This window comes from Canis lupus, chromosome Y (genome assembly GCF_048164855.1).
Source record: "Canis lupus baileyi chromosome Y, mCanLup2.hap1, whole genome shotgun sequence".
NCBI lineage: Eukaryota > Metazoa > Chordata > Mammalia > Carnivora > Canidae > Canis > Canis lupus.
In genome coordinates this window covers 41185-67843 of record NC_132877.1, presented here as the reverse complement: position 1 = coordinate 67843, position 26659 = coordinate 41185, and the positions used below count along the sequence as shown (strand labels likewise).

Sequence of the window (26659 nt, the reverse complement as noted above, 5' to 3'; positions counted from 1 at the left end):
GGGGACGAGGACCACGGTCCTGGGAGCTCCACGGTCACAATCAGGAGACAACAGCGACCCCGCGGCACGCCCTGGGGGGCCCGGCCACACCACGTCCTCACGGCCGGCCATCACATCAAACAAGTCCTGGCTCCGCGTGGCCTGTCTGCACCTGCCAGAGGCCACCCCTGCTCACCTGGGACCCCGGGCGGGGACCGCAGGATGGGCTGGGCCACGGGCACCTGCAGTGACGGTGGCCGAAGACACCCCAGCACCCCCCCGGCAGGGAGGGGACGCCCAGTTGGAGGACGGGGGAAGGGACACTGAGCCTGAGGACTGGGAGGGGACACCATGTATGAGGATGGGGAGGAGACACTGAGCCTGAGGGGGGGGAGGGGACGCCGGGTCTGAGGGCAGGGGAGGGGATACCATGTCTGAATGTCTGCGGATGGAGAGGGGACACTGAGCCTGAGGACAAGGAGGGGATGCCGTGTCTGAGCACTGGGAGGGGAAGCACCCTGGGAGCACCATGGGGCCCTGGGCTTGTGGTTCGGTGGGCAGGCAATGTAGGGACGAAAGCCTCCAGGGTCCAGGGTCCAGGGTGGGAGCCGCCCAGCGCCCGGCCTGCCGTGGAGAAGCACGTCGCCACCCCCACCCGGGCACCCCTCCCAGCAGTGCTCTGTGCCAGCTGGAGCTCCTCCTCCTGTCATCACCTCAAACAAGGTCACCATGGAGATGAACTGGCCAGCCTGGTTCCTGAGCCTCCTGCACGAGGGCCGCCCTCGCCGTCGGGGTCCACGCCCCCTGGCATCCCGGCCCCCCGAGGGTCCTTCCTGCACCTACAAGCAGAACGTGGGATGTGAAGAGTCAGGGAAGGCGGGGGACCGGACGCCGGCTTGACGACAGGACCCCTCACCACAGGAGTCAGGAAGCACAGGCACAAAGTAGCCGCTACAGCTGCCGGTTCCCAGCAGGGGCCCCCAGGCTAGGAGGGATGCCGCCCAAGTCACCCACTGCAGCTGCGGGACAGACACCTCGGTCAGAGTTCCAGACTGTCACCAGGCCCTCAGCTGACTGCTCATACACCAGCCTCCCCTGTGCCCGCGTCCCCATCTGCGTCCCCGGCCCAGCCTGACACAGCAAGTCCATGTGCTACAGCCACAGCCATGAACCAGCCATGTCCAGGGGACTGCAAACCATTCTGAACCCAGTGCTCAGGGCTGTCCCTCAGCGCCATGGGGTACCCATCACCCCACTGATCAGGGCCCAGGATGCAGATGGGGAGCTCAGGCGCATGACCACCAAGGTCGGGGGAGGTCAGTCTCCTGGGACAGGTGAGCCAGCTCTCCCTGTCCTTATGGGCGGGTGGGTGGGGCCCAGGGTCTGAGCCCACCACAGCCTCAGGGGGCACAGGGAGGGTGGCTCGGAATCCGGGGTCATGTTCACGTGCCGATGAAGAGGGTCACAGTAGAAGCTGCGGTCATGCGCAAAGACGGCAGACCCCGGCAGTCATGGAGACCGTGAGACTGGGGGGTCTTGGCAGAAACTGCGGCCACATAGGCAGACAGCAGCACTCAGGGGTCACTCAGGGTACTCCTGCCCCATAGCAGCCTGACCCTCCCTAGTGGGCTGCAGCTCCCGCGTGAGGACCACTACGGACGCAGTGAGAGCCACGGCCACACCTGCCCCGACCCGAGGCTGCCCCGCCTGCTACAATCTGACCCACCAAGGGCTCCCTGACACTGTGAGTCCCCGAGGGCCATCCTGCGGCACAGAGGGCCTGCTGGATAGGCGCACATACAGCACCCCACCCCTGCATCCCCACCCTGGGGGCCTCCATGACATCACCACATGGCACAGTCTTCATAACCGAGAACATGCAAGGTCTCCAGGGCTAGGCCAGGCTGGCTCACTGGCACGATGACCTCACCGCCACACACACCAGGTCCCGCCTCTAGGAACCGCACATTGACACGTGTGTACATGACAGTCCTTGCGTCAGGAACACGCTCTCAGGTGCCTTCAGGAAGATAAAATTACAAAGGTACATGCATCCCCAGAGACACTGCGGTGACGCACATGTGGTGTGATGCTCATGTGAGGAATTTATATCTTTGATCCCTACTTGTCTCATCAGTGTCTGAGAATTGGGTTAAAATCTGAAGCTATAAAAGGCATTTTCTGTAGTGTTACATAGGATAGGGAAGAGGGAGCAGAGTAAATGTTTGAAGGTGGAGGAATGGCAAGCAAGTGGTATGTCCTGGGGATAACAAGGACCAAAAGCCAAACATTAGACTTTCTTATTTGAAATTATTACAGACTTGCAGAATATGTGCAAAAATCATACACAGGGCAGCCCAGGTTGCTCAGCGGTTTAGCGCTGCCTTCAATCCTAGAGACCCGGGATCAAGTCCCACATCGGGCTCCCTGCATGGCGCCTGCTTCTCCCTCTGCCTGTGTCTCTGCCTCTCTCTCTCTCTCTCTACGTGTCTGTCTGTCATGAATAAATAAATAAAACCTTAAAAAAAAAACGATCTCTATTTTTAAAAAATAAATAAATAAATAAAAATAAATTGCTCCATGTGGCCAGCAGCACTGCATGAGGGATGAATAAGCACTAGAAGCACAAGTCTCCTTGCCCATGGAAGACTGGATGGTTGTCCTATACCTGCATCTACACTGGGCCAGAAATGGGGCAAGGTTGACTGTTTCTATTCCACAAGGTACTGGAAGTCCTACCCCGTGGAACGAGGAGGGGAAGGAAATGAAAGGCATCAGACTCAGAAAGAAGGTATAAAATTATTCTGAGGCAATTTTGACATGATTGGCTATGTAGAAAAATCCCAAAGGACATAACAAACTCTCTCCTCAAATTCAAAAGTGAATTTAGCAAGGCCACAGGATACAAGGTCAGTATAATGAAATCAATCATATTTCGATAAACAAGCAATGAAAAATTGGACACCAAAAGTTTTAAAAAGCAATACGTATTACGACAGCTCCTCAAAAACAAAATACTTAAGACATCAGCCTAACAAAATACGTGTAGGGTCTGTGTAGGAAAACTACAACACTTTGATGAAAAAAAATCAAATAAGACCTTCAGAAACAGTGAGCTATACCATGTCCATGGAATGAAATGGGGACTGGGCTGCTCTACAACAGCTGGGGACGTCAATACGCCACTCTCAATAGGGACAGAACGACCAAACAGAAGACAAGTGAGGACGAAAAGGACTTAAGAAACCAACTAGATCTAAGACACATAGACTGAGCCCTCCACCCAGCAACAGCCAGCACACACCTTCCACTCATGAGCACTCCGGACACTCCCCAGAACAGACCACTTCTTAGGCCGCAAATGAAGTCTTAATAGATTTCAAAAGACATAACATACGAAGCATGTTCTCTGACCACAATGAAAGAAGTCAGAAACCAGGAACAGAAGGAAACCTGGAAAATTCACAAATCTATGGAAATTAAAACACATACTACTGGGCAGCCCGGGTGGCTCAGTGGTTTAGCACCGCCTTCAGCTGAGGGCCTGATCCTGGAGACAGACCCAGGATCGAGTCTCACATCGGGGTCCCTGCATGGAGCCTGCTCCTTCTTCTATCTCTGTCTCTGCCCCCTCGCCCTCCATGTCCCTTATGAGTAAATAAGTAAAATCTTAAAATAAATAAAATAAAATAAAATAAAATAAAACACGTACTACTAAAGAATGAGTAGATCAGAGAAGATATCACAAGGGCAATTAGAAAATACTTAGAGACAAAGGGAAATGAAAACACAACATCACTAAAACTTCCAGGACACTGGGAAAGCAGTGCTAATGGGAAATTCATAGCTATAAATGCAGACACTGAAAACCAAGAAAGATCTCAGATAAACAAGGCAAGTAAGTTTACATGCTAAGGATCAAGAAAAAGGACAAAGTGAATCCAGAGCTTGCAGAAGGAAAGAACTAATAAAGAATTAGAAGTGACGGATGCCTGGGTGGCTCAGCAGTAGCGCCTGCCTTCGGCCCAGGGCGTAATCCTGGAGACCCGGGATCGAGTCCCACGTAGGGCTCCCTGCGTGGAGGCTGCTTCTCCCTCTGCCTGTGTCTCTGCCTCTCTCTCTCTCTGTGTCTCTCATGAATAAATAAAATCTTTAAAAAAGAAATCTGAACACACCTATAACTAGTACGAGACTGAATCATTAACCAAAATCTGAGAGATCATGAACATGACGGCTTCACTGAAGAATTGTACAAACCTGTTTTGTTTTTTTTTAAGATTTTGATTTAAGATTTTTTTAAGATTTCTCCCTCATGAACACTGATGTGGAAAACCTCAAAAATAATACCCACAAACAGAACTCAGCAGCACGGTAAAGGACGATACAGCCACGTGGGGCTTACTCCTGGAGTCGAAGCTTGGTTCAAAATACAAGAACTGATCAACTTAAGGTACCACACCAAAAGAATTAAGGAAACATGTCACATGATCAACTGCATTGATTCAGAAAAAGTATCTGACGAAACGCAGTACCCTTCTGGATAAACACAAACACACACACACACACACACACACACCGAGAACCTCCTAAGAATAGACGGAAATAATCTCAGTGTAACCAAAGCCGTCTATGAAAAGCCCACAGTGAACACCATGGGGAACGTGGAGAGGCCCAAGGTCTTCCTCTAAGATGAGGAGCACGGCAAGAATGTTCATTTGTGACACTTTATTTATTTATGTATTTATTTATTTATGAGATGGCTTTTTTTAAAAGATTTTATTTATTTATTCATGAGGGACACACACACACAGAGAGGCAGAGACACAGGCAGAGGGAGAAGCAGGCTCCATGCCGGGACCCCAATGCGGGACTCGATCCCAGGACCTGGGGATCATGCCCTGGGCTGAAGGCAGGCACTAAACCACTGGGCCACCAGGGCTGCCCGTGCCACTTGTATTTAACACAGTAGTGGGAGTAGTGGCAGAGCAAGCAGGCCGGGCGAGAGAGAAAGAGAGACAGGAAGGAAGAAGGAGGGAAGGCAGACAGACGTCCAAACCGGAATGAGTCCAATTACGTTTGCAGATGATAGGATGTCACGTGTAGAAACGCTCGTGATCCTAGACACACACACGTAACTGTGGAAACCAACACATGAATTCAGTCAAGTCGCAGGATACAAGGTCAACACACAAAAATCAGCTGCATTTCTACACACCGGTAACGAACAATCTGAAAAGGAATTAGAAGAGGACACAGACAACAGTATCTAAAAGAATAGAGCACTTATGGGATTCCTGGGTGGCTCAGCGGTTAGCGCCTGCCTTCAGCCCAGGGCGTGACCCTGGGGTCCCGGGGTCGAGTTCCCCGTCAGGCTCCCTGCTTGGAGCCTGCTTCTCCCTCTGCCTATGTCTCTGTCTCTCTCTGTCTCTGTGTCTCATGAATAAATAAATAAAATCCTAAAAAAAAAAAAAAAAAAAGAATAAAAGACCTAGGAATTAGCTTAACCATGACGGTGAAAGACTTGAATAATGGAAAGTACAAGACATCGCTGGAAGAAATTAAAGAAGATATAGATAAATGGAAAAGCATCCCATGTTCATAGACCAGAAGACTTCCGAGTATTAAAAAGTGAACACAACGCAACATGATCTAGAGAGTCAGCAAAATCCCAATCAAGACCTCAGCATAAATTCCCTAGATATTTGTGAGCTGGGTTTTTTCTTTTTCTTTTTCTTTTCTTTTTTTTTTTTTTTTTTTGTGAGGTGGTGTAACATTTAAGTGGAAAGAAAGAGCAATGAGCACAGTGAAAACCATCTGCAAAAATCACTCACTTGGAGGATTCACACTATCTAATTTCAGACTTTAGTGTAAAAGTATACTAATCAACCCTGTGTGGAAAAAGACAGTCCCGTACATCAGTGGAATAGGACACAGTCCACAAGGAGAACCACAAATACGGTCAACTGGCTTTTTATAAAAGCGCAAAAGCAACTCAGTGAATAAAGGATAATCTGCTTAAGTATCGTGCTGCACAACTGGACACCCGTATGAAAACAGTGACCTCCGCCCCACATCTTCCGGCTTACCCAAAAATCATCTCAAAATGGATTATGGACCTAAAAGCTTTATTTTATTATGCATTTTTTTTTTTTTTTTTTTTAATTTTATTTATTTATGATAGTCACACACACAGAGAGAGAGAGAGAGGCAGAGACATAGGCAGAGGGAGAAGCAGGCTCCCTGCACCGGGAGCCCGACGTGGGATTTGATCCCGGGTCTCCAGGATCGCGCCCTGGGCCGAAGGCAGGCGCTAAACCGCTGCGCCACCCAGGGATCCCTTATTATGCATTTTTTTAAGATTTATTTATGCATTAGCGACAGAGAGAGAGAGAGGCAGAGACAGGCAGAGGGAGAAGCAGGCTCCATGCAGGGAGCCGACATGGGACTCAATCCCGGGCCTCCAGGATCACGCCCCGGGCTGCAGGCGGCGCTAAACCGCTGAGCCACCTGGGCCGCCCTGGACCTAAAAGCTTTAAAACCATACAGCCTTCACAAGAAAAACAATGGAAGAAAAAATTTGTTATCTGGCGTTAAAGTCCTTAGACCCATCACCAGAAACGCAATCCATCAAAGGAATGATTGATAAACTATGCTCTATCAAAACTGAAAACGTTTCCGCTGTAAGAGATACTGCGGACGGAAGGATGAGACAAGCCAGCGTCTGGGAGAAAATACTTGCAAAGCACAAACCTAACAAAGGAGGTTTCCTGATATTTTATTTTAAAGAACGCTCAAAACTCAACAAGGAATGAAACAGGTCAGTAAAAATGACCCGTGAAAGATTCCTGCAGAGTCTTCAGCAGAAAGCACACTCCGATGGGACGACGCACATGGGGAGGCGCTCGTGTTGGGTGCACACGGAATCCGCTCGGCCGCTGTGGGGGCCGCGAAGATCCCGCAAGCTGAGGGTGCTGGCGCGGACGGTCCTAGCTGCCGGCGTGTGCGCCCGAGCACGCTGCAAGGCAGTGCGGCGACTCTCGGCCGTGCAGAGCTCGTGCACCAACGCTGCGCCCCTGCGTTTACCCGAGACGCACAGGCCTGTGTCAGTGTGAAGCCCTGGGCACGGCCTCCTGGCAGCTCCGCGGTCACAAGCCGACCTACAGGCTCGGCCCACCCCAGGACACAGGCAGCGTGCCGGGGGCCCACGGGCTGGCAGCCTGGTCGCCACGAGGGCGGTGACCTCCCGAGGTGTCACCGTGCAGCCACATGCGGAACTACGTCGTCGTGCTGAGGACAGAAGCCCCACCAAACCCAAAGAGAAACGGAAAAGAACCGTGTAGTGCATGAGCCCGTGTAGACAAAGCCCAGGCCGCGCTCAGGGGGCACGGTCAGCGGGCACGCCCGTGACGAAGGCGGCAAGACCGAGCCCTACGAGACTGGGGGGATGGCGGAGTGCCACCGTCCCGATGGTGGTGATGGTCTCACGGTGTGGACCTAGTCACACCGCACGCTTTCAGCACGCATTGATTCCACATCAAGCATTTAGGGAAAAACATGCAATGAGCTTGAGTCTCCGTGGCAGGTACACGAGAGGACACGTCACGTCCGCGTGGAGGGGGCAGCAGGACCAAGGGACGGGGAGCCGAGAACAGCCCACGAAGCAGGCTCCGTGCCTATGAGTCGGGCAGGAGCGTCACCAGCGACTCCTCCTGGGGACACAGCTCCCGCCCCGTTCACCCCGACCCTCAGCACCCCTCACGGCCTGGGATTCCGCGCCCAACAGGGCCGCAGCCTAACCCACACGCCCGCCCGTGTGCCGCACATGGACGCAGCAGGTTCTCACTCGTTTGGAGACCACTGCTTGTCACCCTCCACATGGCAGCGCCCGTGCGACACCAAAATCATAGCCGGGCTGCTGTTTATTTTCATTCTGAAATCAGGAGCGATCAGAAAATAGCAATCTTGGGGCACCGGGGTGGCTCAGGGGTTGAGCGTCTGCTTTCAGCTCAGGGCGTGACCCTGGGGTCCCGGGATCGAGTCCCGCAGAGAGCCTGCTTGTCCCTCTGCCTGGGTGTCTGCCTCTCTCTCTGCATCTCTCAGGAATAAATAAATAAAATCTTAAAAAAAAAAAAGAGAGAGAGAGAGAGAACAGCGATCTTACTGCGGTGCAGTCACAGCCTCAGGTGCTGGTAACGACCCAGTGTCCGCTGGGGGTTATCAGCCCCACTCGGAACAGCCACAGATGGGATTGCCGACTCCGCAGCCAGTGCTCACGCCAGCCGCACTCAGGATACATTCAGCCTTACTGTGTTGTTTTTCTCGTACATTTCTGCCCTTTTTTTTGTAGTAAGCTCCACGTGTAGCACGGGGCTCGAACTCACGACCCTGAGATCAAGAGCCAGCCCGCTCCACCAACGGAGCCTTAAAACTTTGTAAGACAATAGATATGATGTGAACGCGTTTCTCAATTAAGGTTTCGGGCATCTATCTGCGGGCGCAGACGAGCAGACACGCAGGTGCATACGTGCGCTCAGGTGTGTGGTACAAAGAGAGCAGAAGGGGGCGCCTGGCTGCTCCACGGGGACAGCACGCCACCCTTCATCTCACGGTTGTGAGTTCGAGCCCCACATCGGGTGTAGACATTACCTAAATAAAATAAAATAAAATAAAATAAAATAAAATAAAATAAAAATCCTGGACGAATGTTCACCAAAATCTTGGCAGTGACCGCTGTACGGTCGGATGACAAGGGACGGGTACTGCCTTCCGTGCTCCCGTGTGCACGCTGTCCGTGTAAACGCGGCCGCGCTCACGGCGCAGGAGCACTTACCAACACAGCGTCCCGGCCGCCGCCACCACAGACCGCCACCGCGTTCACCCTCTCTCGGCCAGACCTTCCACCAAAACACAAGAGAAGTCAGACGGCGGCCTGGAGCCCCTGGCGCCACAGGCCGCCCCCCACGCCCCCCCGCGAGTCTGTCGGAGGCACACAGCGCGACTGCAAACACGGGGGTGCCAAGTAGCTCGTCTGCCACTCGCGTTCTGCAAATGGTTGTCGGCAGAGGGAATGAAGCAACAACGGCAGACAATGCCAAGGAATCGGGAGCGGCCGGCTTAGGAAGGCGTGAGCTCCAGGGGTCCCCGTACTGCGAAGGGAGGAGGGAGGGGTGAATAACACCCCCGCCTCTGCCTGCTGCTAAGTCACCCTGCGGGGTCTGGGGCGTCTGAGCCCAGGATATACCTCAGCCTCCCGTCCGCGCTGCGTCTCCCAAGCGCGGATAGCGGACAATCGAGAAAATGGAACACTTTCAGATGCAGCCCAGCGCTCGGAGCTGCCTCCCCGCCCGCGTGCACAGCGCATCTGCCCCGGGGCCCCGTCTTCCCCTCTTCCCCACGCCCCCCGCAGCCTCATCCCCATCGCTGCCCGTGGAGCACAAACAGGGGACCCTCGTGCGAGGGCTGCGTGGCCAGTGAGGTCCCCAGAGCGCTCTGCGTACGCGAGGCTGCCAGGATCCGGGGCTCACTCGGGGGAACCGTCTGCCCTCGGGAGCGGCCATGAGACACAAGGTCCACAGCAAAGCCCTAAAAAATGCGTTACCTCATTATGAAGCGTTAATCCTCGCGCGGCCCTCCCACGGCCACTGCTACAGGCCGCAGGGCAGGCCGGCTCGGGGCGCGGGCGGGATGCAGCCGGGATGTGGCCGGGATGCGGCCCGAGGCCCCCGAGAGGGCGCGAGCCGCGGGGAGCCAGCGCCCGGCCCGGCCCGGCCCGCACACGCTCGCTGGCGCTTCTCCCCCAGCCACACGCTCCCCTCTCCCGAGGAGGCAGGGCTTGCGCGCGGGGACCTGCCCGGACCTCACGCCAGGTGGCGTTGCAGGACCACAGCAGGCTCCCGAGCGCTCTCCGCTGGCCTGCCCTGCCCACGGGCCTCCCGCTTCCCAGAGCCAGCTCCTGGGGGACCCACGACCCGGTGGCATTTCCCCGGACTCCCTCATCCCTGCAGGCCTGGAGCCGTGCGACACAGCAGAGGGCTGGGGGACCTGCCCCGGCTGCAAGTTTTAATCCCGTCTCTGTTCCATCCACACGGGGATGGGGACGGCACCGGGAAGGACGGCCCGTCGGGGCTGAGTTTGCCCGTTTTCCGTGTGCCGAGGGACCGATGTCTCAGCTCAGTCCTGCTCAGCTTGCTCGCGTGACTTGGGGCCACGCGGACCACAGGCCTGCCCGGTGACACCATGTCCGGGGTGCCCTTACTGCCCGTACGTAGGAACGGAGGTGCCGCCCAGGCTACGGCCCCCGTGGTCCCCGGGTGTCTGCCCCGTGCTACGTGTCACAGTGCGGAGCTTTCACATCCTCTCTCTAAACAGCAGAAAGGCCGCGGCATCCTGCACACACTTAAAAGGGAACGTTTCCATTAAAACTGCTCCTCTGTGAAAACAAGAACCTCCTCGTGACAGCGGGCACCCACGTGACCCTTTCAACACCGCGCGCGTTTGGATCTTCCCTGGAGACTATAAAGAAGGGCCCGAACGGGAGGCGCGCTCCTTTGGAACAGCCCTGCTCTCTCTGCCTGGACCCAGCAGACTCTGCAATCATGCTGCACACCACTTACCTGCCACGTGTTGGTCCCCAAACGGGACCTGGGACCCCTAGGGTCACATGCAGGCCAGTACCAGCACAGACTTCTGAACCCCGCCCAGGCCGGAGTCGAACCCCAAGCCGCACTGGGGATGCCCCAAGTCACCATCCCACGCCCAAGGCAGAGTACAGGAGTCATACATACCCCCATAGCAGTGATGGACTCAGACGTGCTAGGAAAAATGAGACTCCTAGGGACTGGCTCGGATCCCCGAGGCAGGGTGTGGGGCCCCCAAGGCAGGGTTCCAGACCCCCAGGGATGGGACAAGATTCCCACGGCAGGGTTCAGGCCTCCCGAGGCTCTGCTCATCTCCCCAAAGCGGGGTCTAGGGCCCCTGGGTCACAGTCCTGGCTATGGAACCCCTGCGGCCAGGTCAGAATCTCCAAGGCAGAGTTGCGGACCCCGATGGCTGGTTCAAAGCCCAGGGCCTGAACCTCTGAGGCCTGAACCCCCAGTGCCTCACCTGGATTACCAACATAGACTTCATGACCCCCCAGGCTAAATTCGGAATCTCTAAGCAGTCCCCACTCCTCAGCCAGGCTCCAGATCCTATCTCAGACTTCAGGACCCCCGGGGAATGGTTCAGATGTGAAGCCAGGGAAGTGTCTGGGACCCCCAGGGCAGCACTTGCACCCCTTAAGGCAAGGTGCCAGATCCCTGGGGGCTTTCAGACCTGCAAGGCAGGATGTGGGACCCCCCGCTCCATGCAGGGCAGCACTTGGATGGATGTCCAAGGCAGGATGTGGGACCCCTGGGGGAGGATATGAGGACTCCCCAGGGGACCTGCAATGGAGGATGTATGCACCCTAGGGCAGGATGGGGGACCCCCCCCCCCGGGGCAGCACTTTGATGGATGTCTAAGGCAGGATGGGATGTGGGACCCCTGGGGGAGGATATGAGAATCCCTTCCCCATGGGACCTGCAGTGCACCCTAGAGCAGGATGGGGGACCCCCCCCCCTCCACCAAGGGCAGCACTCGGATGCCCAAGGCAGGATGTGGGATCCCTGGGGGAGGATATGAGGACTCCCCAGGGGACCTGCAATGGAGGATGTATGCACCCTAGGGCAGGATGGGGGACCCCCCCCCCCAGGGCAGCACTTTGATGGATGTCTAAGGCAGGATGGGATGTGGGACCCCTGGGGGAGGATATGAGAATCCCTTCCCCATGGGACCTGCAGTGCACCCTAGAGCAGGATGGGGGACCCCCCCCCCTCCACCAAGGGCAGCACTCGGATGCCCAAGGCAGGATGTGGGATCCCTGGGGGAGGATATGAGGACTCCCCAGAGGACCTGCAGTGCAGGAGGTACGCACCCTAGGGCAGGATGGGGGACCCCCCGCCAGCCAGGGCATCACTTGGATGGATGTCCCAGGCAGGATGTGACCACTGGGGCAGGATATGAAGACTCCCCAGGGGAGCTGCAGTGCAGGATGTACGCACCCTAGGGTAGGATGGGGTGACCCCCCCTCCACCCAGGGCAGCACTTGGATGCCCAAGGCAGGAGGTGGGATCCCTGGGGGAGGATATGAGGACCCCCAGGGGACCTGCAGTGCAGGAGGTACGCACCGTAGAGCAGGATGGGGGACCTCCCCTCTACCCAGGGCATCACTTGGACGGATGTCCACGGCAAGATGTGACCCCTGGGGCAGGATATGAGGACCCCCCAGGGGACCTGCAGTGCAGGAGGTACGCACCCTAGGGCAGGATGGGGGACCCCCCCCCCAGCCAGGGCAGCACTTGGACGGATGTCCACGGCGGCAGGTGGGACCCCCTCCACCCAGGGCAGCACTCGCCCCCCGCGGAGGGCTCGGCGACCCCCGGGCGGGAAGGGGGCGAGGGGGACGCGTGCGAGGAGCCCCGGGCGGGCCGCACTACCTGGCGCGGGCGTCCGCCGAGAGTCGGCCCCGCGAGCCGAGCTCCGCCTGCCGGCGGCATCCCAAGCCCCGCCCGCCCGCGACCGCGCACCAATCAGGAGGCGGCGGGCACGTGACGCCCGGCGCCCAATGGGGAGTGCGGGGGAGCACGCCCCCGGAGCCCCGCCCCCGCCGCGCGAGCGACCGCGGGATGTGGGCCTTGCGGGCCGCCGTCCGCCCGGGGCCGGGGCTCTGCCGACTGGCTCGCGGCCGCCGGCTTCCGAGAGCCGCGCCGCTGCCGCCGCCGCCCGCCTGCCCGGAGCGCGCGCTCGCCGCCTTCGGCCCCGGGGGCGTCAAGAGGCGAGGCGGTGAAGGCCGGGGCCGCCGGGACGATGATGGCCCGAGAAGCCGAGCGGGAGAGCAGGAGGAGGAGGAGGAGGACCCAGGTGACGCGGAGCAAGAAGAGGAGGAGGAAGCGCTCCTGAGGACGGAGCCTTTGCTGCCTCTGGGGACCCAGCGCGTGTGCCTGATCCACCCTGAGGTCAAGCGGGGACCCGAGAAGCCGAAGCTGACTCGAGGTGACCCGCTGCGGCGCAGGGGCGGGGGGAGGGCGAGGACGCAGGGACGCGGGGACGCCAGGATTCCGGGGGCGGGGCCGGGAGCAGGAGGCGGGGCTCCGAGGGCTGAGGGGGCGGGGCCGGGAGCAGGAGGCGGGGCTCCGAGGGCTGAGGGGGCGGGGCCGGGAGCAGGGGGCGGAGCTCCGACGGCTGGAGTGGGCGGTGGCCCTCTGGGGGCGGGGCCGGGAGCAGGAGGCGGGGCTCCGAGGGCCGAGGGGGCGGGGCTGCGAGGGCTGAGGGGGCGGGGCCGGGAGCAGGAGGCGGGGCTCCGACGGCTGGAGTGGGCGGTGGCCCTCTGGGGGCGGGGCCGGGAGCAGGAGGCGGGGCTCCGAGGGCTGAGGGGGCGGGGCTTCGAGGGCTGAGGGGGCGGGGCCGGGAGCAGGAGGCGGGGCTCCGACGGCTGGAGTGGGCGGTGGCCCTCTGGGGGCGGGGCCGGGAGCAGGAGGCGGGGCTCCGAGGGCTGAGGAGGCGGGGCCGGGAGCAGGGGGCGGGGCTGAGGGGGCGGGGCCGGAAGCAAGAGGCGGGGCTCCAAGGATCACCCTGAAAGCGTCCCCGCCATCCCCCCAAAGCTGCCCTGGGTCGGCTGGAAGCTGCCGACCCCCTGCCCCGGGACCCCCCCTCCCTGGGGCATATAAGTGCCGTGACCTTCCTGCTCCCCATCTGCACAGGAGGAATCCGACACAACTGTAGAGCCTGTGCACGGCCAGGGGGTGTGTGTGTCAGCGGGTCTGCGAGCCTGTGAGCGTGAGTGTGAGTGTGAGCGGGCATATACTCTCATCATGTCCCTGAACCCTAAGGGTCGCGCCACCGGTGTTACCGTGCTCACACGGTACAGCTACAGACCGGCGGCGGCCCGCCCTTGCCCTTGCCAGGCCCCGTCCCTGGGGCAGGGGCACCCTCCGCCCTCCCGTGACTCCCCTGACGCAGGCTCGGGGCGCCGCTGGCACAGGCAGGGAGCCGCCCCCTGGGCCGGGCGACAGGGGGTGGGGACCCCGCAGGGTGGTCCTGGATGCCCTGGGATGACCCAGCCCCACAGCGGGAGGATGCCGGAGGACGAGGTCCTCCGGACAGCATAGACGGCCCTCCAGGGACCTCGCCCCGGGGCTGGCTGCTGCTGGCTGCGGAGAGGGAGGCCGCGGAGAGCCCAGTCCCTGGCGGTGACACAGGCACGGGTGTGAGCCTCGCGTGAGGCCAGGGCACAACCACACTGGCTTTGGGCAGAACAGGGACCCCACAGGGTGGCGGTGCAGTTTATCCTGCCCCTCCCCCCCACATGCCCTCCCCCTCCTGTCCCTCATCCTCTTCCTCCACCTCTCCTCCCCTCCCCTCTCCTCCCTCCCCCTCTGCCTCTCCTCCCCTCCCCATCCTCCTCCCCCTCCTCCCCCTTCCTGCTCCTCCCCTCCCTCTCCTTTCCCTTCACATCCCTTCCCCCTCCCCTCCTTCAATCCCCCGCCTCTCCCTCCTCCCCTCCTCCTCCCATCTCCTCCACGCCTTCCTGCTCCATAGAGACCTTCCCCGAACTCTGTGTAATTCTCGGTAACATAGAATTCACCATTTCATGGGCAGGTTCAGTAGCATTTAGTACGTCCACAGTGCTGGGCGGCCTCCACCGCTGCGCAGGTTACATTCGTCACCTGGGAAGGAGACCCCGTCCCGCTAATAGCGGCCACTCTCCGCAGCATGCCTGCCCAGCCCCTCACAGCCCTGAATGTGCTTTGCGTCTCTGTGAACTTGCTTCTTCTGCACGAGCTGTGGAAGTGTTTTGTTCCTTTTTTCTTTTGTTCTTTTTTTTTTTTTTTTTTGCTCAAAGGCTTTGTTTTCATGCAGCTGCAGATTCGCAGAGGGTTCCCACATAGGTCGTGTCCCACTGCTCAGCATCGTGTGTCATCAGCATCCCCACCACACTGGGAGGCGTGTTCCAGTGCAGGAACCTACATGAACATGCAGCCGTGCCCAGAGGCCGCGGCTTGGTCACCTTTCGCTCTGGGTGTTGGACGTTCTGTGGGTCTGGACAGGGTGCCATGCCGCTCGCCCAACATACGGGGTCACATAGGGTAGTTCCATGGCCACACCAGTCTGCACTCCACCCCACCCCCACCCCGGCAACGACAGCTCTCTACCATGTGCTTCATCTTGCTTTTTCCAGGATGTCGTAGTTAGACTCGTGCACCGCGCAGCCTTTGCAGACCAACTCGTGCATCCGAGGTTCCTGCGTGATTTTGTGGCTTGACAGCTGACTTGTTTAGTGCTGATGACACTGTCATCTGCGTGGGCCCTGGTTCCTTTATCCATCCACCTGCTGGGGACACATGGGTCCTTCCAAGCGGCTGTAAACATCTTTCTGCAGGTTGTGTGGGGACACATGCTTTCGGTTCACTTGGATGAACCCCAGGGAACGTGACCGCTGGACCCTACGAGCATATTTAGGTTTGGGTTGTTGTTGATGTGGTTTATGGTTTTATTTACCTCAGAGAGAGAAAGAGAGAGAGCAAGAGACAGAGCACAAGCGAGAAAGAGGGAGGAGCAGAGTCCCACTGAGCAGGGAGCCCGACGCGGGGCTGGACACCAGGGTCGTGACCTGAGCTGAAGGCAGACGCCTCACCTGCTGAGCCACCAGGCGCCCCACACCTGTGTTAAGTGTTGTAAGAAGCCTCCAAGGTGCTTTCCCAGCGGTGGCACCGCTCTGCGTTCCCGTGAGCAGCCACGGAGACGTCGTGGCTGCACGGCCCCACAGGTCTGCACGTGCTGCGTTAGGGCCCGGCTCACGGCCGCGTGCTGGGCTCTCATTCCAGTTTGCATTTGCTCCCCCGCTGAGCGTGTCTTCTTCCCAGCTTGGCGTGTCCGCAGGTCCTGTGGTGACATCTGTGACAGGTCTCCAGCCCCAATTTTTTTTTTTTTTTTTTTTTTTATGATAGTCTCACAGAGAGAGAGAGAGAGAGAGGCAGAGACACAGGCAGAGGGAGAAGCAGGCTCCATGCACCGGGAGCCCGATGTGGGATTCGGTCCCGGGTCTCCAGGATCGCGCCCTGGGCCAAAGGCAGGCGCCAAACCGCTGCGCCACCCAGGGATCCCTCCAGCCCCATTTTTAATCAAGTTCTTCTCTCTTACCGCCGAGCCTCCGGAGTTGTTCATACGTTGTGGAGACTGGTCGTTTCTCACATGTTTTTTACAAACGTCTCGCTCTGGTCTGTGGCCCGACTCTTCCTTCCAGGTGCAGACGTCTGTCATTGTCACTCGTCCTCGCATCCGCAGGCTTAGAGATTCTGGGCTCAGCCTTAGTGGCCCTCTCTGAAGCCCATCAGAGGCAGTCTTCACTTCTGTTAGCATGTTTCTGACCGCTAGCCGGCTTCTGCCTTCCGTTCTCTCCTGGCCTGTGCGTCTGTCTGCTTACGCTGCCGTGTGTTCTTGTGTGCTCTTTTTTTTTTTTTTTTTTTAAGATTTTATTTATTTTTTCATGAGAGAGAGAGAGAGGCAGAGGCAGAGGGAGAAGCAGGCTGCATGCAGGGAGCCCGATGTGGGACTCGATCCCGGGACCTCAGGATCATGCTCCCAACTGCTGAGCCACCCAGGCGTCCCGTCTTCTGTCACGGCCCTTAGCACGTCAGTCACAGTCGCTTCAGGTTCCCCAACTGATGAATCCAGCAGCCCTGCCGCTGTCAGACTCTGGTTCTGATGCTGCTCTTTGTCTTCACGTTGCGCGTTTTCCTCGTGGCGAGCCCTGTGATTCCTGCCTGGTGGGCAGGCATGAGGCGCGGGCCGAGGAGCTGCCGTCCGTGGGCCTGCGGTGCTGTGCTGGTGACGTGCAGGCGGGGAAGCACTCGGTAGCCCCAGTCCCCAGTGCGCCCGTGCCTCTGAGCTGTGGACTGCAGCAGCGTTTCAGCGTTGGCTTCCCCACGGGGGCCTGAGGCCTGGAGTTGAGGGGTGCCACATGGCATTCTGAGCAGCCCCCAGGCGGCGGCCCGTGGCAGTAGCCCGAAGGCACTTGACCCCAGCAGGAGGTTATGGGAAGCTGTACCGTGATCCACGATGGAGCTGGGGAACCTGGGCCCCCGCGGAGGTCAGGGCAGACAGCACGGGTGTGGTGTGTCAGTGGGCCACGCGTGACGGTGAAGGAGGGACGTCCGGGTGGCCCCGCACACCTGACCTGAGCGGCCACGGGGTGGGGGTGAGAAGGACCAGCTCTGTCCATCAGCAGTCAAAGCTGAGGACACTGTGCCTCCTCTCAGCCCAGAGGATGGGGACCCCGTCCCCCCGGAGCAGAGCCTGGGGCCGCCCCTGGCCTCCAACCCCTGCCGCCCTCTCATGCACATCCCCACCCGGCCTGTTTCCTCCCTGTCCCTGAGCTCGGGGGATGACCGCCCACCACCGGCGATGCTCCTAGAACCTGCCGCGGACCCCCTCCTGCGGGGCCGGCCTCGAGGACCCAAGTGTCATCCCATGTGCCCTGAGCGGTGCCTCTTCCTGTCCCACATTGGCACCAGGCCCCGGGGACGCCCACTCCTTCCCTCGGGGGCTCACTGCGGGGGAAGCAGCGGGTCCTGGGCCCTCAGGGGCTGCCATGCAGGACATGCCGTCTGCTGGGTCACAACAGTCCCTGGGGCCTCACTGAGCAGACGTCCCGTTACGTGCAAGCCCCAGGTCCCACGTAAGGAGGGGCCGTCCTTCCTGTTCCTGCCTGTCGTCCCTCCTGCTGGTCTGCGTGGAACAGCACAGCCGTGTGTGGGAACAGGCCTCCCTGGGGGCCTTCTGGGGCCCTCTGCACACTGCAGGAGCCCTCCCAGCCGAGGGACACGGGCCAGGGCGCGCTGGGCAGGGCTGGACGGGGCCCGGGCCGACCCCACAGGGACGCCCCCCTCACCCCGGCCTTGTGTGTCCCCACAGCCGAGTGGCAGGTGGCGGAGGCGGAAGCCCTCGTGCACACGCTGGACGGCTGGTCGGTGGTGGAGAGCATGGTGGTGCCCAGCAAATCGTCAGACGGGAAGCTCATCTTTGGCAAAGGGACCTTGGAGCATCTGACGGGTGGGTCCCTGTCCCCGTCCCTGTCCCTGTCCATCCCCTCCGTAGCTCCCTCCGTCTGCACAGAAGCAGCAGCAGTGGGCGCTCCATGTGGGCAGCCCCTCGAGGACTCGCGTCCGACATGGGAAAGCCACGTGTCCCTCTCAGAACCCACTCCATGCCCGTTGGTGCCGTCGGGACAGTTATGACTCGGGTGGGAACCGCCCCGCGGCCCCAGCCCTCCCTCCCTGCAGACACGGTGCTGCGAGGGACCCCGAGGGTCTGCAGCCCCAGCCGCCCTCCAGCACATGGCAGGAGCAGCGGGCCGCCCCGCAGACGTGCCACCCGTCCGTGTCACCCCAGCCCTCAGGCCCGTTCAGGCCCCTGAGGCTGCGCCACCTCCGTGCGTGTGCAGACCCACAGCCCTGAAGGCAGCCCCAGTCCTCCCCTCGACCCCTGTCCTGCACACCTGATTCCCCAGCACGCGCTCGGGGGTATGGGTGTCCCCTGAACACGGCCAGCAGAGCCCCGGGTCGGTTCCACGACAGAGTGCGTGGAGCAGGGGCGTCTGAGGCACCTGCTGTTCTCCTCAGAGAAAATCAGGGGGACTCCAGAGATCACGGCGGTCTTCCTGAACGTGGAGCGGCTGGCCGCGCCTACCAAGGTACTGCGGAGTCCCGTGGTCTCCCCCGGTGTGGGCGGACAGAGCCGGGCCAGCGTCCTGCGGGAACGGGACTGCCGGGCACACGGGATCCCACACGGCGTGCCGCCCGCCCCCGTCGCCGGGTTGCCCTGGCCTATGCTTTCACCCCCGTCTCCCTTTCCAGAAGGAACTGGAGGCTGCCTGGGGTGTGCAGGTGTGCGACCGGTTCATGGTGGTGCTTCACATCTTCCGCTGCAACGCGCGGACCAAGGAGGCACGGCTGCAAGTGGCGCTGGCGGAGCTGCCCCTGCTCAGGTAGGGGCTGCCGCACCCCCGCTCCTCGCACTCATGTCTTGGACGGTCACCTGGGACGCGGTGGACGCAGAACACGGCCTGGCCCCGGCCTGTAGACCACGTGGCTCCCACGCTGTGCCCCTGCCAGAGCTCGGTGGCCCACTGTGGCCCCTCAAGGTGCCGAAGGCCCTGGCGGGAGGGAAGGCCACCCTGCCTTCTCATCACCACCCTCACTTCCGGGTGTTGGCGCCTGCTGTGCTCTCCTAGGTGGGCACGCGTGTGTGCGGCCGCGTGCTGAGATGCCCCCTTGCCACGGCAGGTCCCGCCTGAAAACCAGCATGGCCCTCCCGGACGGACGAGGACGGGGCTCGCGCTACATCATGGGCTCAGGTAACGTGTGAGTCCCGTAGCACTGGGCACTCGGGACGGAGGCTGTCACGGCAGCCGTCCTCCCCTAGGAAGGGGACAATGTCGCTGGAAGACCACCGGGGGGCAGGGGCTGCATGTGGGCCTCGTGAGTGGTCACATCCGAACCAGCTGCGACATCTGGGTGCTTTTCGGCGGCAGCGGCTCCTCCTCTGTCTCCTACGAGGACCCCTGTCGTTGACGTAGGGCCACCTCGTGCAGGACGAGCTCATCTCAGAGCCTTGACCAGCTAGGGGCGCCCAGACCCTACTGTGAAATGAGGTTGCGTTCGCAGGTCCTGGGGTGAGGATGTCCGTGTCTCTCCCAGGGCCCGCTCCGGCGGCCGCGGGTATCGCAGGGGCGCTCCTTCCCAGGCTCCCCCTCGCTCCCAGACCCAGGGGAGCCCCGCTGACTTCAGGGCACGAGGCTGCAGGTGCAGCAGCCCTCGCTGGGCAGAGCCACGGTGCAGGAGGGAAAGCGCTGGGGCTGCGGCTGTGTGCAGAGCAGGTTGGGGGCCCAGCGAGGCGATGCCCGAGTGCCTCCCGCACAGGGAGCCCAGTGGCGCACGGTGCTCTCCGTGCCTCCTGCCACCTGTGCTCACGGCCTCGCCACCTCCGTGTTTCTAGGGGAATCCTTCGTGCAGGTGCAGCAGCGCCTCCTGAAGGACCAGGAAATGAAGATCCGGAAGGCCCTGGAGAGGCTGAGGAACAAGAGGCGTCTTCTGGGGAGGCAGCGCCGGCGGCAGGAGTTCCCCGTCATCTCCGTGGTGGGGTACACCAACTGTGGTGAGCACGGCTCCAGGAGTGAGACGCCGGGCACCCCGCTGTCGGGCTGCCGTGTCGGGCTGCCGCTGGCTAAGGCCGCGAGACCGGGGACTCGGGTCAGCACGTGCCGAGCAGAGGCGGCTGGCGTGGCTGTGTCCCAGGGTGTTCCGGCGCCCACGGCCCGCACCCTGCATGTCACTCGCGTGGTGCTCGGGTGCTGGATGGCGCACTGGACTGCCGCCGCCTCTCGCCGCTGCTCTGTAGACTCAGAGATGAGAGGAAACGTGGTGTTTTGGAGCTCGTGTCTGGTAGACCTGTCCGGACGAACTATAAAGCAGTTCAGGTCGTGTCCAGTAAGACCCCGGGGTGCGTTCGGGGTTCAGGTTCCTGTGCGGGTCACTGTGATTGTGTGCGGGACGCCGAGCGGGGTTTCCTCCGTCCTTAAGCCCTGAGCTCACGGTCATGCTCCCGTAAAGGGAAAGCACGGCAGGCTTGCCCCTTCACGTCGAGGTACAGCTGCCATCCCGTGCTGCGCTGCTGGAAGCGGCAGTGTGCCCGCCTGTGCTCCAAACCCCACGTGAGGTCAGCAGCTCCCTGACCTGGGGGGGGGAAGGTCCCCAGAACTGCCCCACCTGAAACGGGAAGCTGTGGGTACTCGTAGGATTTACAAGATCCTGTTTGCAAAGGTGTAGGTTCACGTGTGCTGGGGATGCAGAGTACTCTGCGTGGCTGTGTGGGGGGCGGGGCAGGTGTCAGGGAGGTGTCGGGGGTGAGTCTGGGGTGCATGGGGCAGGGGTGTCGGGGTGTGTCAGGCAGTGACTGGGGCCTTCAGCAGTGGCTGACAGAGGTCACACAGGGTAGGGGCCCCGCTTCCTCCACCATCACCCTGTCTACACGGACACCCACTCCCTCACCGTGTACCCACCCCCACTCCACCATCACCCTGTCTACACGGACACCCACCCCCTCGCCCTGTACCCGCCCCACTCCACCATCACCCTGTCTACACGGACATCCACCCCCCCGCCCTGTACCCGCCCCACTCCACCATCATCCCCATCCACACAGACACCCACCCCCTCACCCTGTACCCGCCCCACTCCACCATCACCTTCCCCTATGCAGATACTCACTACATCTTAGGCACAAAGCACCGGCCGCATCTATGTGGGCACCAGTCACCTATCACTCACATGCAAATATGAGCACCTGTCTACACTGTTGCCTTTGTGGGCACAGGTGCCCAACCCCCCCCCAGGTTCACACACATCAGCACCCTGTCTACACCATCACTCTGCTGTGTGTAGGCACTCGTACCCCAGAGCCTGGCCCTCTCGACCCGCAAGCACAACGGGCAGCACCATCCTCCTTTCGACCATACAGGGCATCCCAAGGGTCCTGCTGAGACCTAGGAGCTCAGAGACCTTATGGACCATGGGCACCCCCTCTGCAGAGGCACGTGGATTGGACGTGGCGCCGCCCACAGTGCGACAGTAGATAGTAGGACACACGGGAGGGGGCCTTTCAGGCAGCATGTCCCCTGGGGCCCACCTTGTAGGAAAAACCACGCTGATCAAGGCCCTGACAGGCGATGATGCGGTGCAGCCCCGGGATCAGCTGTTTGCGACGCTGGACATCACAGCCCATGCTGGGTGGCTGCCCTCCCGCGTGGCTGTCATCTACATGGACACCATCGGCTTTCTCTCCCAGCTGCCCCACAGCCTCATCGAGTCCTTTTCCGCCACCCTGGAAGACGTGGCTCGTTCGGTGAGTGTGCGATGCTCTTACCTAAAAGACCTGCGTGATCTGGGGCTGGTCCCCTCGCACATGACACAACATGGAGACTGGATTCCCTGATTCCAACAGGACGCAGGGACTAACTAGTCTCCTCACACCTGATACAACGTGGGGGCTCGATCCCCTCACATGACACGACCCTGGGGACCGGATTCCCTCACCACACTGCACCCCGGGGACCGATCCCCTTACATACCACCTCCTCACGAAGCTAGTGCCTAACCCACCCTGAGCATGAGCCCTTCCTAGTGACCTCTTCCAAGACTAATTCCAGAAGGAGGTGGAGCCGCTGTGCAGGGAGCGGGTGACTGCGCCTCCGCCCTTCGGTCAGCCTGTGTGCACAGGTTTGCAGCGATGTCATTCAAGGGCCCATTCTCTTTGGGCTTCCACCGAGCCCCAGACCTAGTGTCAACACCAGGGAAAAACAGACTCCAACTGGAGGGCGTCCCACAAAATTCCCACCAGTGAGACGTTTAAAACCCGGCGAAAAGCATTCTTTAACATCTGAAATAACTCAGAATCTGAAAGTTTCACGGAAGGTTGAAAGGCCCCTGAAGAATGAGGCCCCCGCGGGGGGAGGTGGGGCTGGACCGGAGCAGGCAGGGATCTAGCAGGCCCCTGTGGTGCGGGAGCTGTGAGGGATGCCAGGGCCCAGGCCGGGCGCAGGGGAGCAGCCTGGCCAGGGCAGGGCCCATGCAAGGGCCGCGGGTGGGCCGCCCACCAGCTCTGGTCTCGGGGAGCTCCGGCCCCAGGTGCCACCCACCTCACAGGGCCGGGACCCCATGGGAAGCAGCCCACTCCCACCCGGGCCTGCAGTGGCCATCAGAGCCCCCGTCCGAGGCAGGTCCTCCCGCGTGGGGTGCCATCCCTGTGTCCACCATGTGGCTCCCCTGCCCCCCAGGACCTGATCGTCCACGTGAGAGACATGAGCCACCCGGAGACAGAGCTGCAGAAAGCCAGCGTCCTGTCCACGCTGCGTGGCCTGCGCCTGCCTGCCGCCCTCCTGGACTCCGTGCTGGAAGTTCATAACAAGGTGGACCTGGTGCCCGGGTGAGTGCAGCCTGGCGCACCCGCTGCCCACGACCCTGGAGCCCCTGCCCACTGCCCGTGGCCCCGCCCCAGCTGGTGACAGTGGGCTGCTCTCCTCGGGCACTGGAGGCATCCCCCTGCTTTCGGGAACGGGGGGGTCAGGGTGCCCTCTGCCACCCACGGGCCGGGAAGGGCCTCAGAGCTGCACACCCCGGGGGGCGCGTTGTGAGCCCCTCGCTGCCGCGTCCTGGTGATCTGCTCTATGCACTCTCCTGGCACCCACTGGGGCAGTCACACTTGGGGCCCCGGGGGCGGGGGACCCTGGGCGCTCCTCACTCCGTCTTCCCGAGGCTGAGCAGGCACTGCTGGGGGGCTACTCCCGCAGGTACCGCCCGGCGGGCCCACAGGCCGTCGCCGTGTCCGCCCTCCTGGGGCAGGGGCTCCCGGAGCTGAAAGCGCGGCTGGAGGACGCCGTTCTGAGGGCCACGGGGAGACAGGTCCTCACCCTCCGGGTCCAGCTGGCGGGCGCGCAGCTGAGGTGCGTGGGGCCGCCCAGCAGGCGGGACAGTGGCCGTGCAGTGGGTGCGGGTGCGGGAAAGGTAGTGGAGCCGCAAAGCCCCGTGAGCAGAGGAGCCCTGGCGGCTGTGGGGTTGTGGGGTTGCCTGCCGCGCACGTGGGTTAGTGACTCCTATGTGGGCGCCCCCGGGCTGTGGGCGGGACCCGCCAGTGAGGACGTGGTCACTTGCGGGCTCAGGAACACAGCCCGTGGGGTCCCTACTGAGCGCCCCTTCCCCGCTTCGTCAGCTGGCTGCACCAGGAGGCCACGGTGCAGGACGTAGACGTGATCCCCGAGGCCGGGGTGGCCGACGTCACGGTGGTCATCAGCAGCTCAGCCTACGGCAGATTCCGAAAGCTCTTCCCCGAGTGAGCGGACACCGCCTCTGGGCCTCTGGGCTGCCGGGTGGGAGGCTGGCGGCCGCGGCTGGAAGTCGAAGGTCAGGTCGCAGGGGGCTCCGCGGCTCTGGTCCCCGGGGGTCCTGCATCGTGGATCCTGCATCATGACAGCTGACTTCCCCTCCCCTGGCTTTGGCTACAAGGAACAGGCTCCGCTGTGTCTGCACCGGCATTTCTGGTTCTCCCGCCCGCGGGCCGCCACGTCCTCCCGGTGTTGGAGCTTCCATCGGCTGTTTCACACTCGCAGCCGCCAGCCCTCGCTGTGCCCCACAGTGTGTGCGACTCCTGACCGTCTCGCGGCGACCCACGGGCCTCCCTGCTCCGGTGGCGGAGGAAACACGGTTTGTCACTGAGTCGGCACGAAACCAGCAGCAACCTGCTTGCGGGCAGGCCACTCAGAGTGGCCCATGGGAGGGACAGACGCGGCCCGGGCCCACAGACCTGGGCTGTCGTCACCCAAGGTCCCAGGACACACCCAGGGGTGCAGAACTGGCCATGCCAGCCCTTCTGCTTTAATTTTGCTTTGTTTGTAAAGACTATTTGAGAGACGGAGGGCGTGGGAGTGACAGAGGGAGCGACAGAGGGACAGACGGAGGGGCTGAGGGGGAAGCAGCCCCCCGCTGAGCAGGGCGCCCAACGATGTGGGACTTGATACCAGGACCCCGGGATCCTGACCCGAGGTGAAGGCACACGCTTCATGAAGGGAGCCCCCCAGGCGCCCCTGTCCTCATTCAGGCACCCCCAGTCCTGCTTTCTGAAACATTCGTTGGCACCTCAGGGAGCCCACTAGACCCACGCGGTTGCCCGTTTTCTAGAGGAAATGCCAACGTGAGGGGTCCCTTGCAGCCATGGATAACGTCCCACGTCATTTCCCCCCTTCAATTTGTGCTCATCCTTCCAGTGTGGTTTTTTGAGTGATTCTGGAATTCGGCATTCAGGAATAAATCTCAACGCTGCTTCAGGGCGTGCACGAGGGTGTGTCTTTTCTAAAGACAGAGCGTTGTCAGGTCGCGTGAGACTTGTCCACACACATGGCCCTACGGGCCTCGCGCCACCTCTGGGTCCTTCCCCAAGTGCTCCTGCCGCTGGCCTTCCAGAACTCTGCCGTCCTGTGGGAGGTCAGATTGGGAAGGTGTGCTTGAATAATACCGTCCCCACACGCACATGTCCTGGCCCCGACGCAGCGGACAGAATAGTGTCCCCAAGGACGTCCCCGTCCCGACCCCCAGCTCCTGTCAAGGAAGATGCTGCTTACATGGCAGAGAGGACTTTGCAGAGGGGACGGGGTTAAGGACCCTGACGTGGCGATGGCCTTGGTGATCCGCGGGCCCAAGGCCACCACACGGGTCCCAGTGACGGGGAGGCGGGGGCTCAGACTCCTGAGGTGTGAGGTCAGAGCAGAGGTTGCGTCAGAACCCTGGCTCGGCTGGCATCCAGGGTGGAGGGAGGCAGGAAGCGGGGAGGGTGGAAAATGGAGCACGTTCCCGCCAGCAGCTCCTGAGACACGCAGGCCCTGGCTTTGGCCCAGGGACCCATCAGCCTCCTGCCTTCCAGAACCCTGAAGAGAATAAATCTGGGGGATCCCCGCGGCTCAGCGGGTAAGTGCTTGCCTTGGGCCCAGGGCGTGACCCCAGGTCCCGGGATCGAGTCCCGCGTCGGGCTCCTCCCGTGGGGCCTGCTTCTCCCTCTGCCTGGGTCTCAGCCTCTCTCTTGGGCGGGGGCGGGGGCCCCGGAGCGGCTGGAGCCGTGGGGCGGCGCACCAGGCCGGGAGCCCTGCCAGCCTTCCTGGTCCCCCAGCTCAGCCCCAGGGGTCTCGGGACACGGTGGGGTCACGGAGCGTCCTTTGTGGGCCGCCCCCCCTCGAGGCCCTGCCCCATCCCCCTGGCGCTGCAGGTATGCACCCGCAGCCGGGCGCTCTGTGGGCACTGTGCCAGGGCCGCCCTCCTTCCGCCAGGCCCCTGTGTGCGCTCTGGCCGCCCCCGTGCGGGGCACACCGGGGCGGGGTGCGGGGGGCAGGCCTCGGGGGTCTCCCTTTCCTTCCGCACCTGCCACTGTGCCGGGCGTCCCCCCCTGAGGCCTGCGGGACACCCACTGCACGTGCCCAGCCAAGCGGGGGCTCGTCTCAGGGGCCTGGGCTCAGGCGGGGGCCTTCGGGGGCTCAGGCGGGGGCCAAGAGCTTTAGGGGACCTGGGGGGAGCGGGAGGGGACCTCAGGGGCCTGAGGGATACAGAGACACCGAGCCCTGATGGTCCTTCACTCAGTCAACGACGAGCTGAACCGCGCCACCTCCTCCCCCACGGGCTGCAGCCTCCACGTCGTGCAGCCTCCACGTGCAGCCTCGTGCAGCCTCCATGTCGCCTGCCGCCCAGATCCTCTGCGGGCGACCCTCAAATACAAGCTCCTCTATGAGTAAGTACCCCGGGGAGCGGGGGGGGCGGCTAGCGGGCTCCGTGGAGTGTGTGACGCCTGATTTCTTGGTGAGGTTCGAGCCTCGCCTTGCTGTGGAGATTACTTAAAAGTAAAAGCTTCACACACACAAAAAAAATTAGGTGTGCGGTCTTTCCTTCATGTCTGCGCTGACGGGCTTCCAATACCACAGAACTTGGAAGTTTCAGCCACAGGGCGCAGCATCCACCTTCAGCTCAGGTCATGACCCGGGGCTCGGGGATCCAGGCCCGCCCCCGCCCCT

At 61.2% G+C, this 26659-nt stretch overlaps 2 protein-coding genes across 6 annotated transcripts in view; one reads left to right on the top strand and one right to left on the bottom strand.

Moving 5' to 3' along the window:
* Positions 1-12555, bottom strand: part of LOC140629042 (cohesin subunit SA-2-like) — a 48311-nt gene extending 35756 nt beyond the window's left edge. The window contains exons 1-3 of the mRNA XM_072818439.1: positions 12495-12555; positions 8810-8873; positions 693-818 (exon numbers count right to left, since the gene is read on the bottom strand). Coding sequence (XP_072674540.1) covers positions 693-710 — 18 coding nt within the window. The 5' untranslated portion in view covers positions 711-818; positions 8810-8873; positions 12495-12555. The remainder of the gene's footprint in view (positions 1-692; positions 819-8809; positions 8874-12494) is intronic.
* Positions 12556-12683: 128 nt separating this feature from the next.
* GTPBP6 (GTP binding protein 6 (putative)) lies at positions 12684-26321 on the top strand. Of its 5 annotated transcripts, XM_072818406.1 has the most exons (13): positions 12684-13050; positions 17971-18108; positions 18678-18748; positions 18912-19042; positions 19341-19411; positions 20053-20211; positions 21749-21957; positions 22889-23037; positions 23402-23554; positions 23821-23940; positions 24114-24311; positions 25465-25568; positions 26232-26321. In XM_072818406.1, the coding sequence occupies exons 1-12, from the start codon at positions 12684-12686 to the stop codon at positions 25469-25471; spliced, it is 1773 nt and encodes a 590-aa protein (XP_072674507.1). In that variant the 3' UTR covers positions 25472-25568; positions 26232-26321. The 5 variants fall into 5 exon arrangements, with proteins under 5 accessions (XP_072674507.1, XP_072674506.1, XP_072674505.1 ...); XM_072818405.1 differs by lacking the exons at positions 25465-25568; positions 26232-26321 and having other exon boundaries at positions 24120-24940; XM_072818404.1 differs by lacking the exons at positions 25465-25568; positions 26232-26321 and having other exon boundaries at positions 24114-24940.
* Positions 26322-26659: the final 338 nt, after the last annotated feature.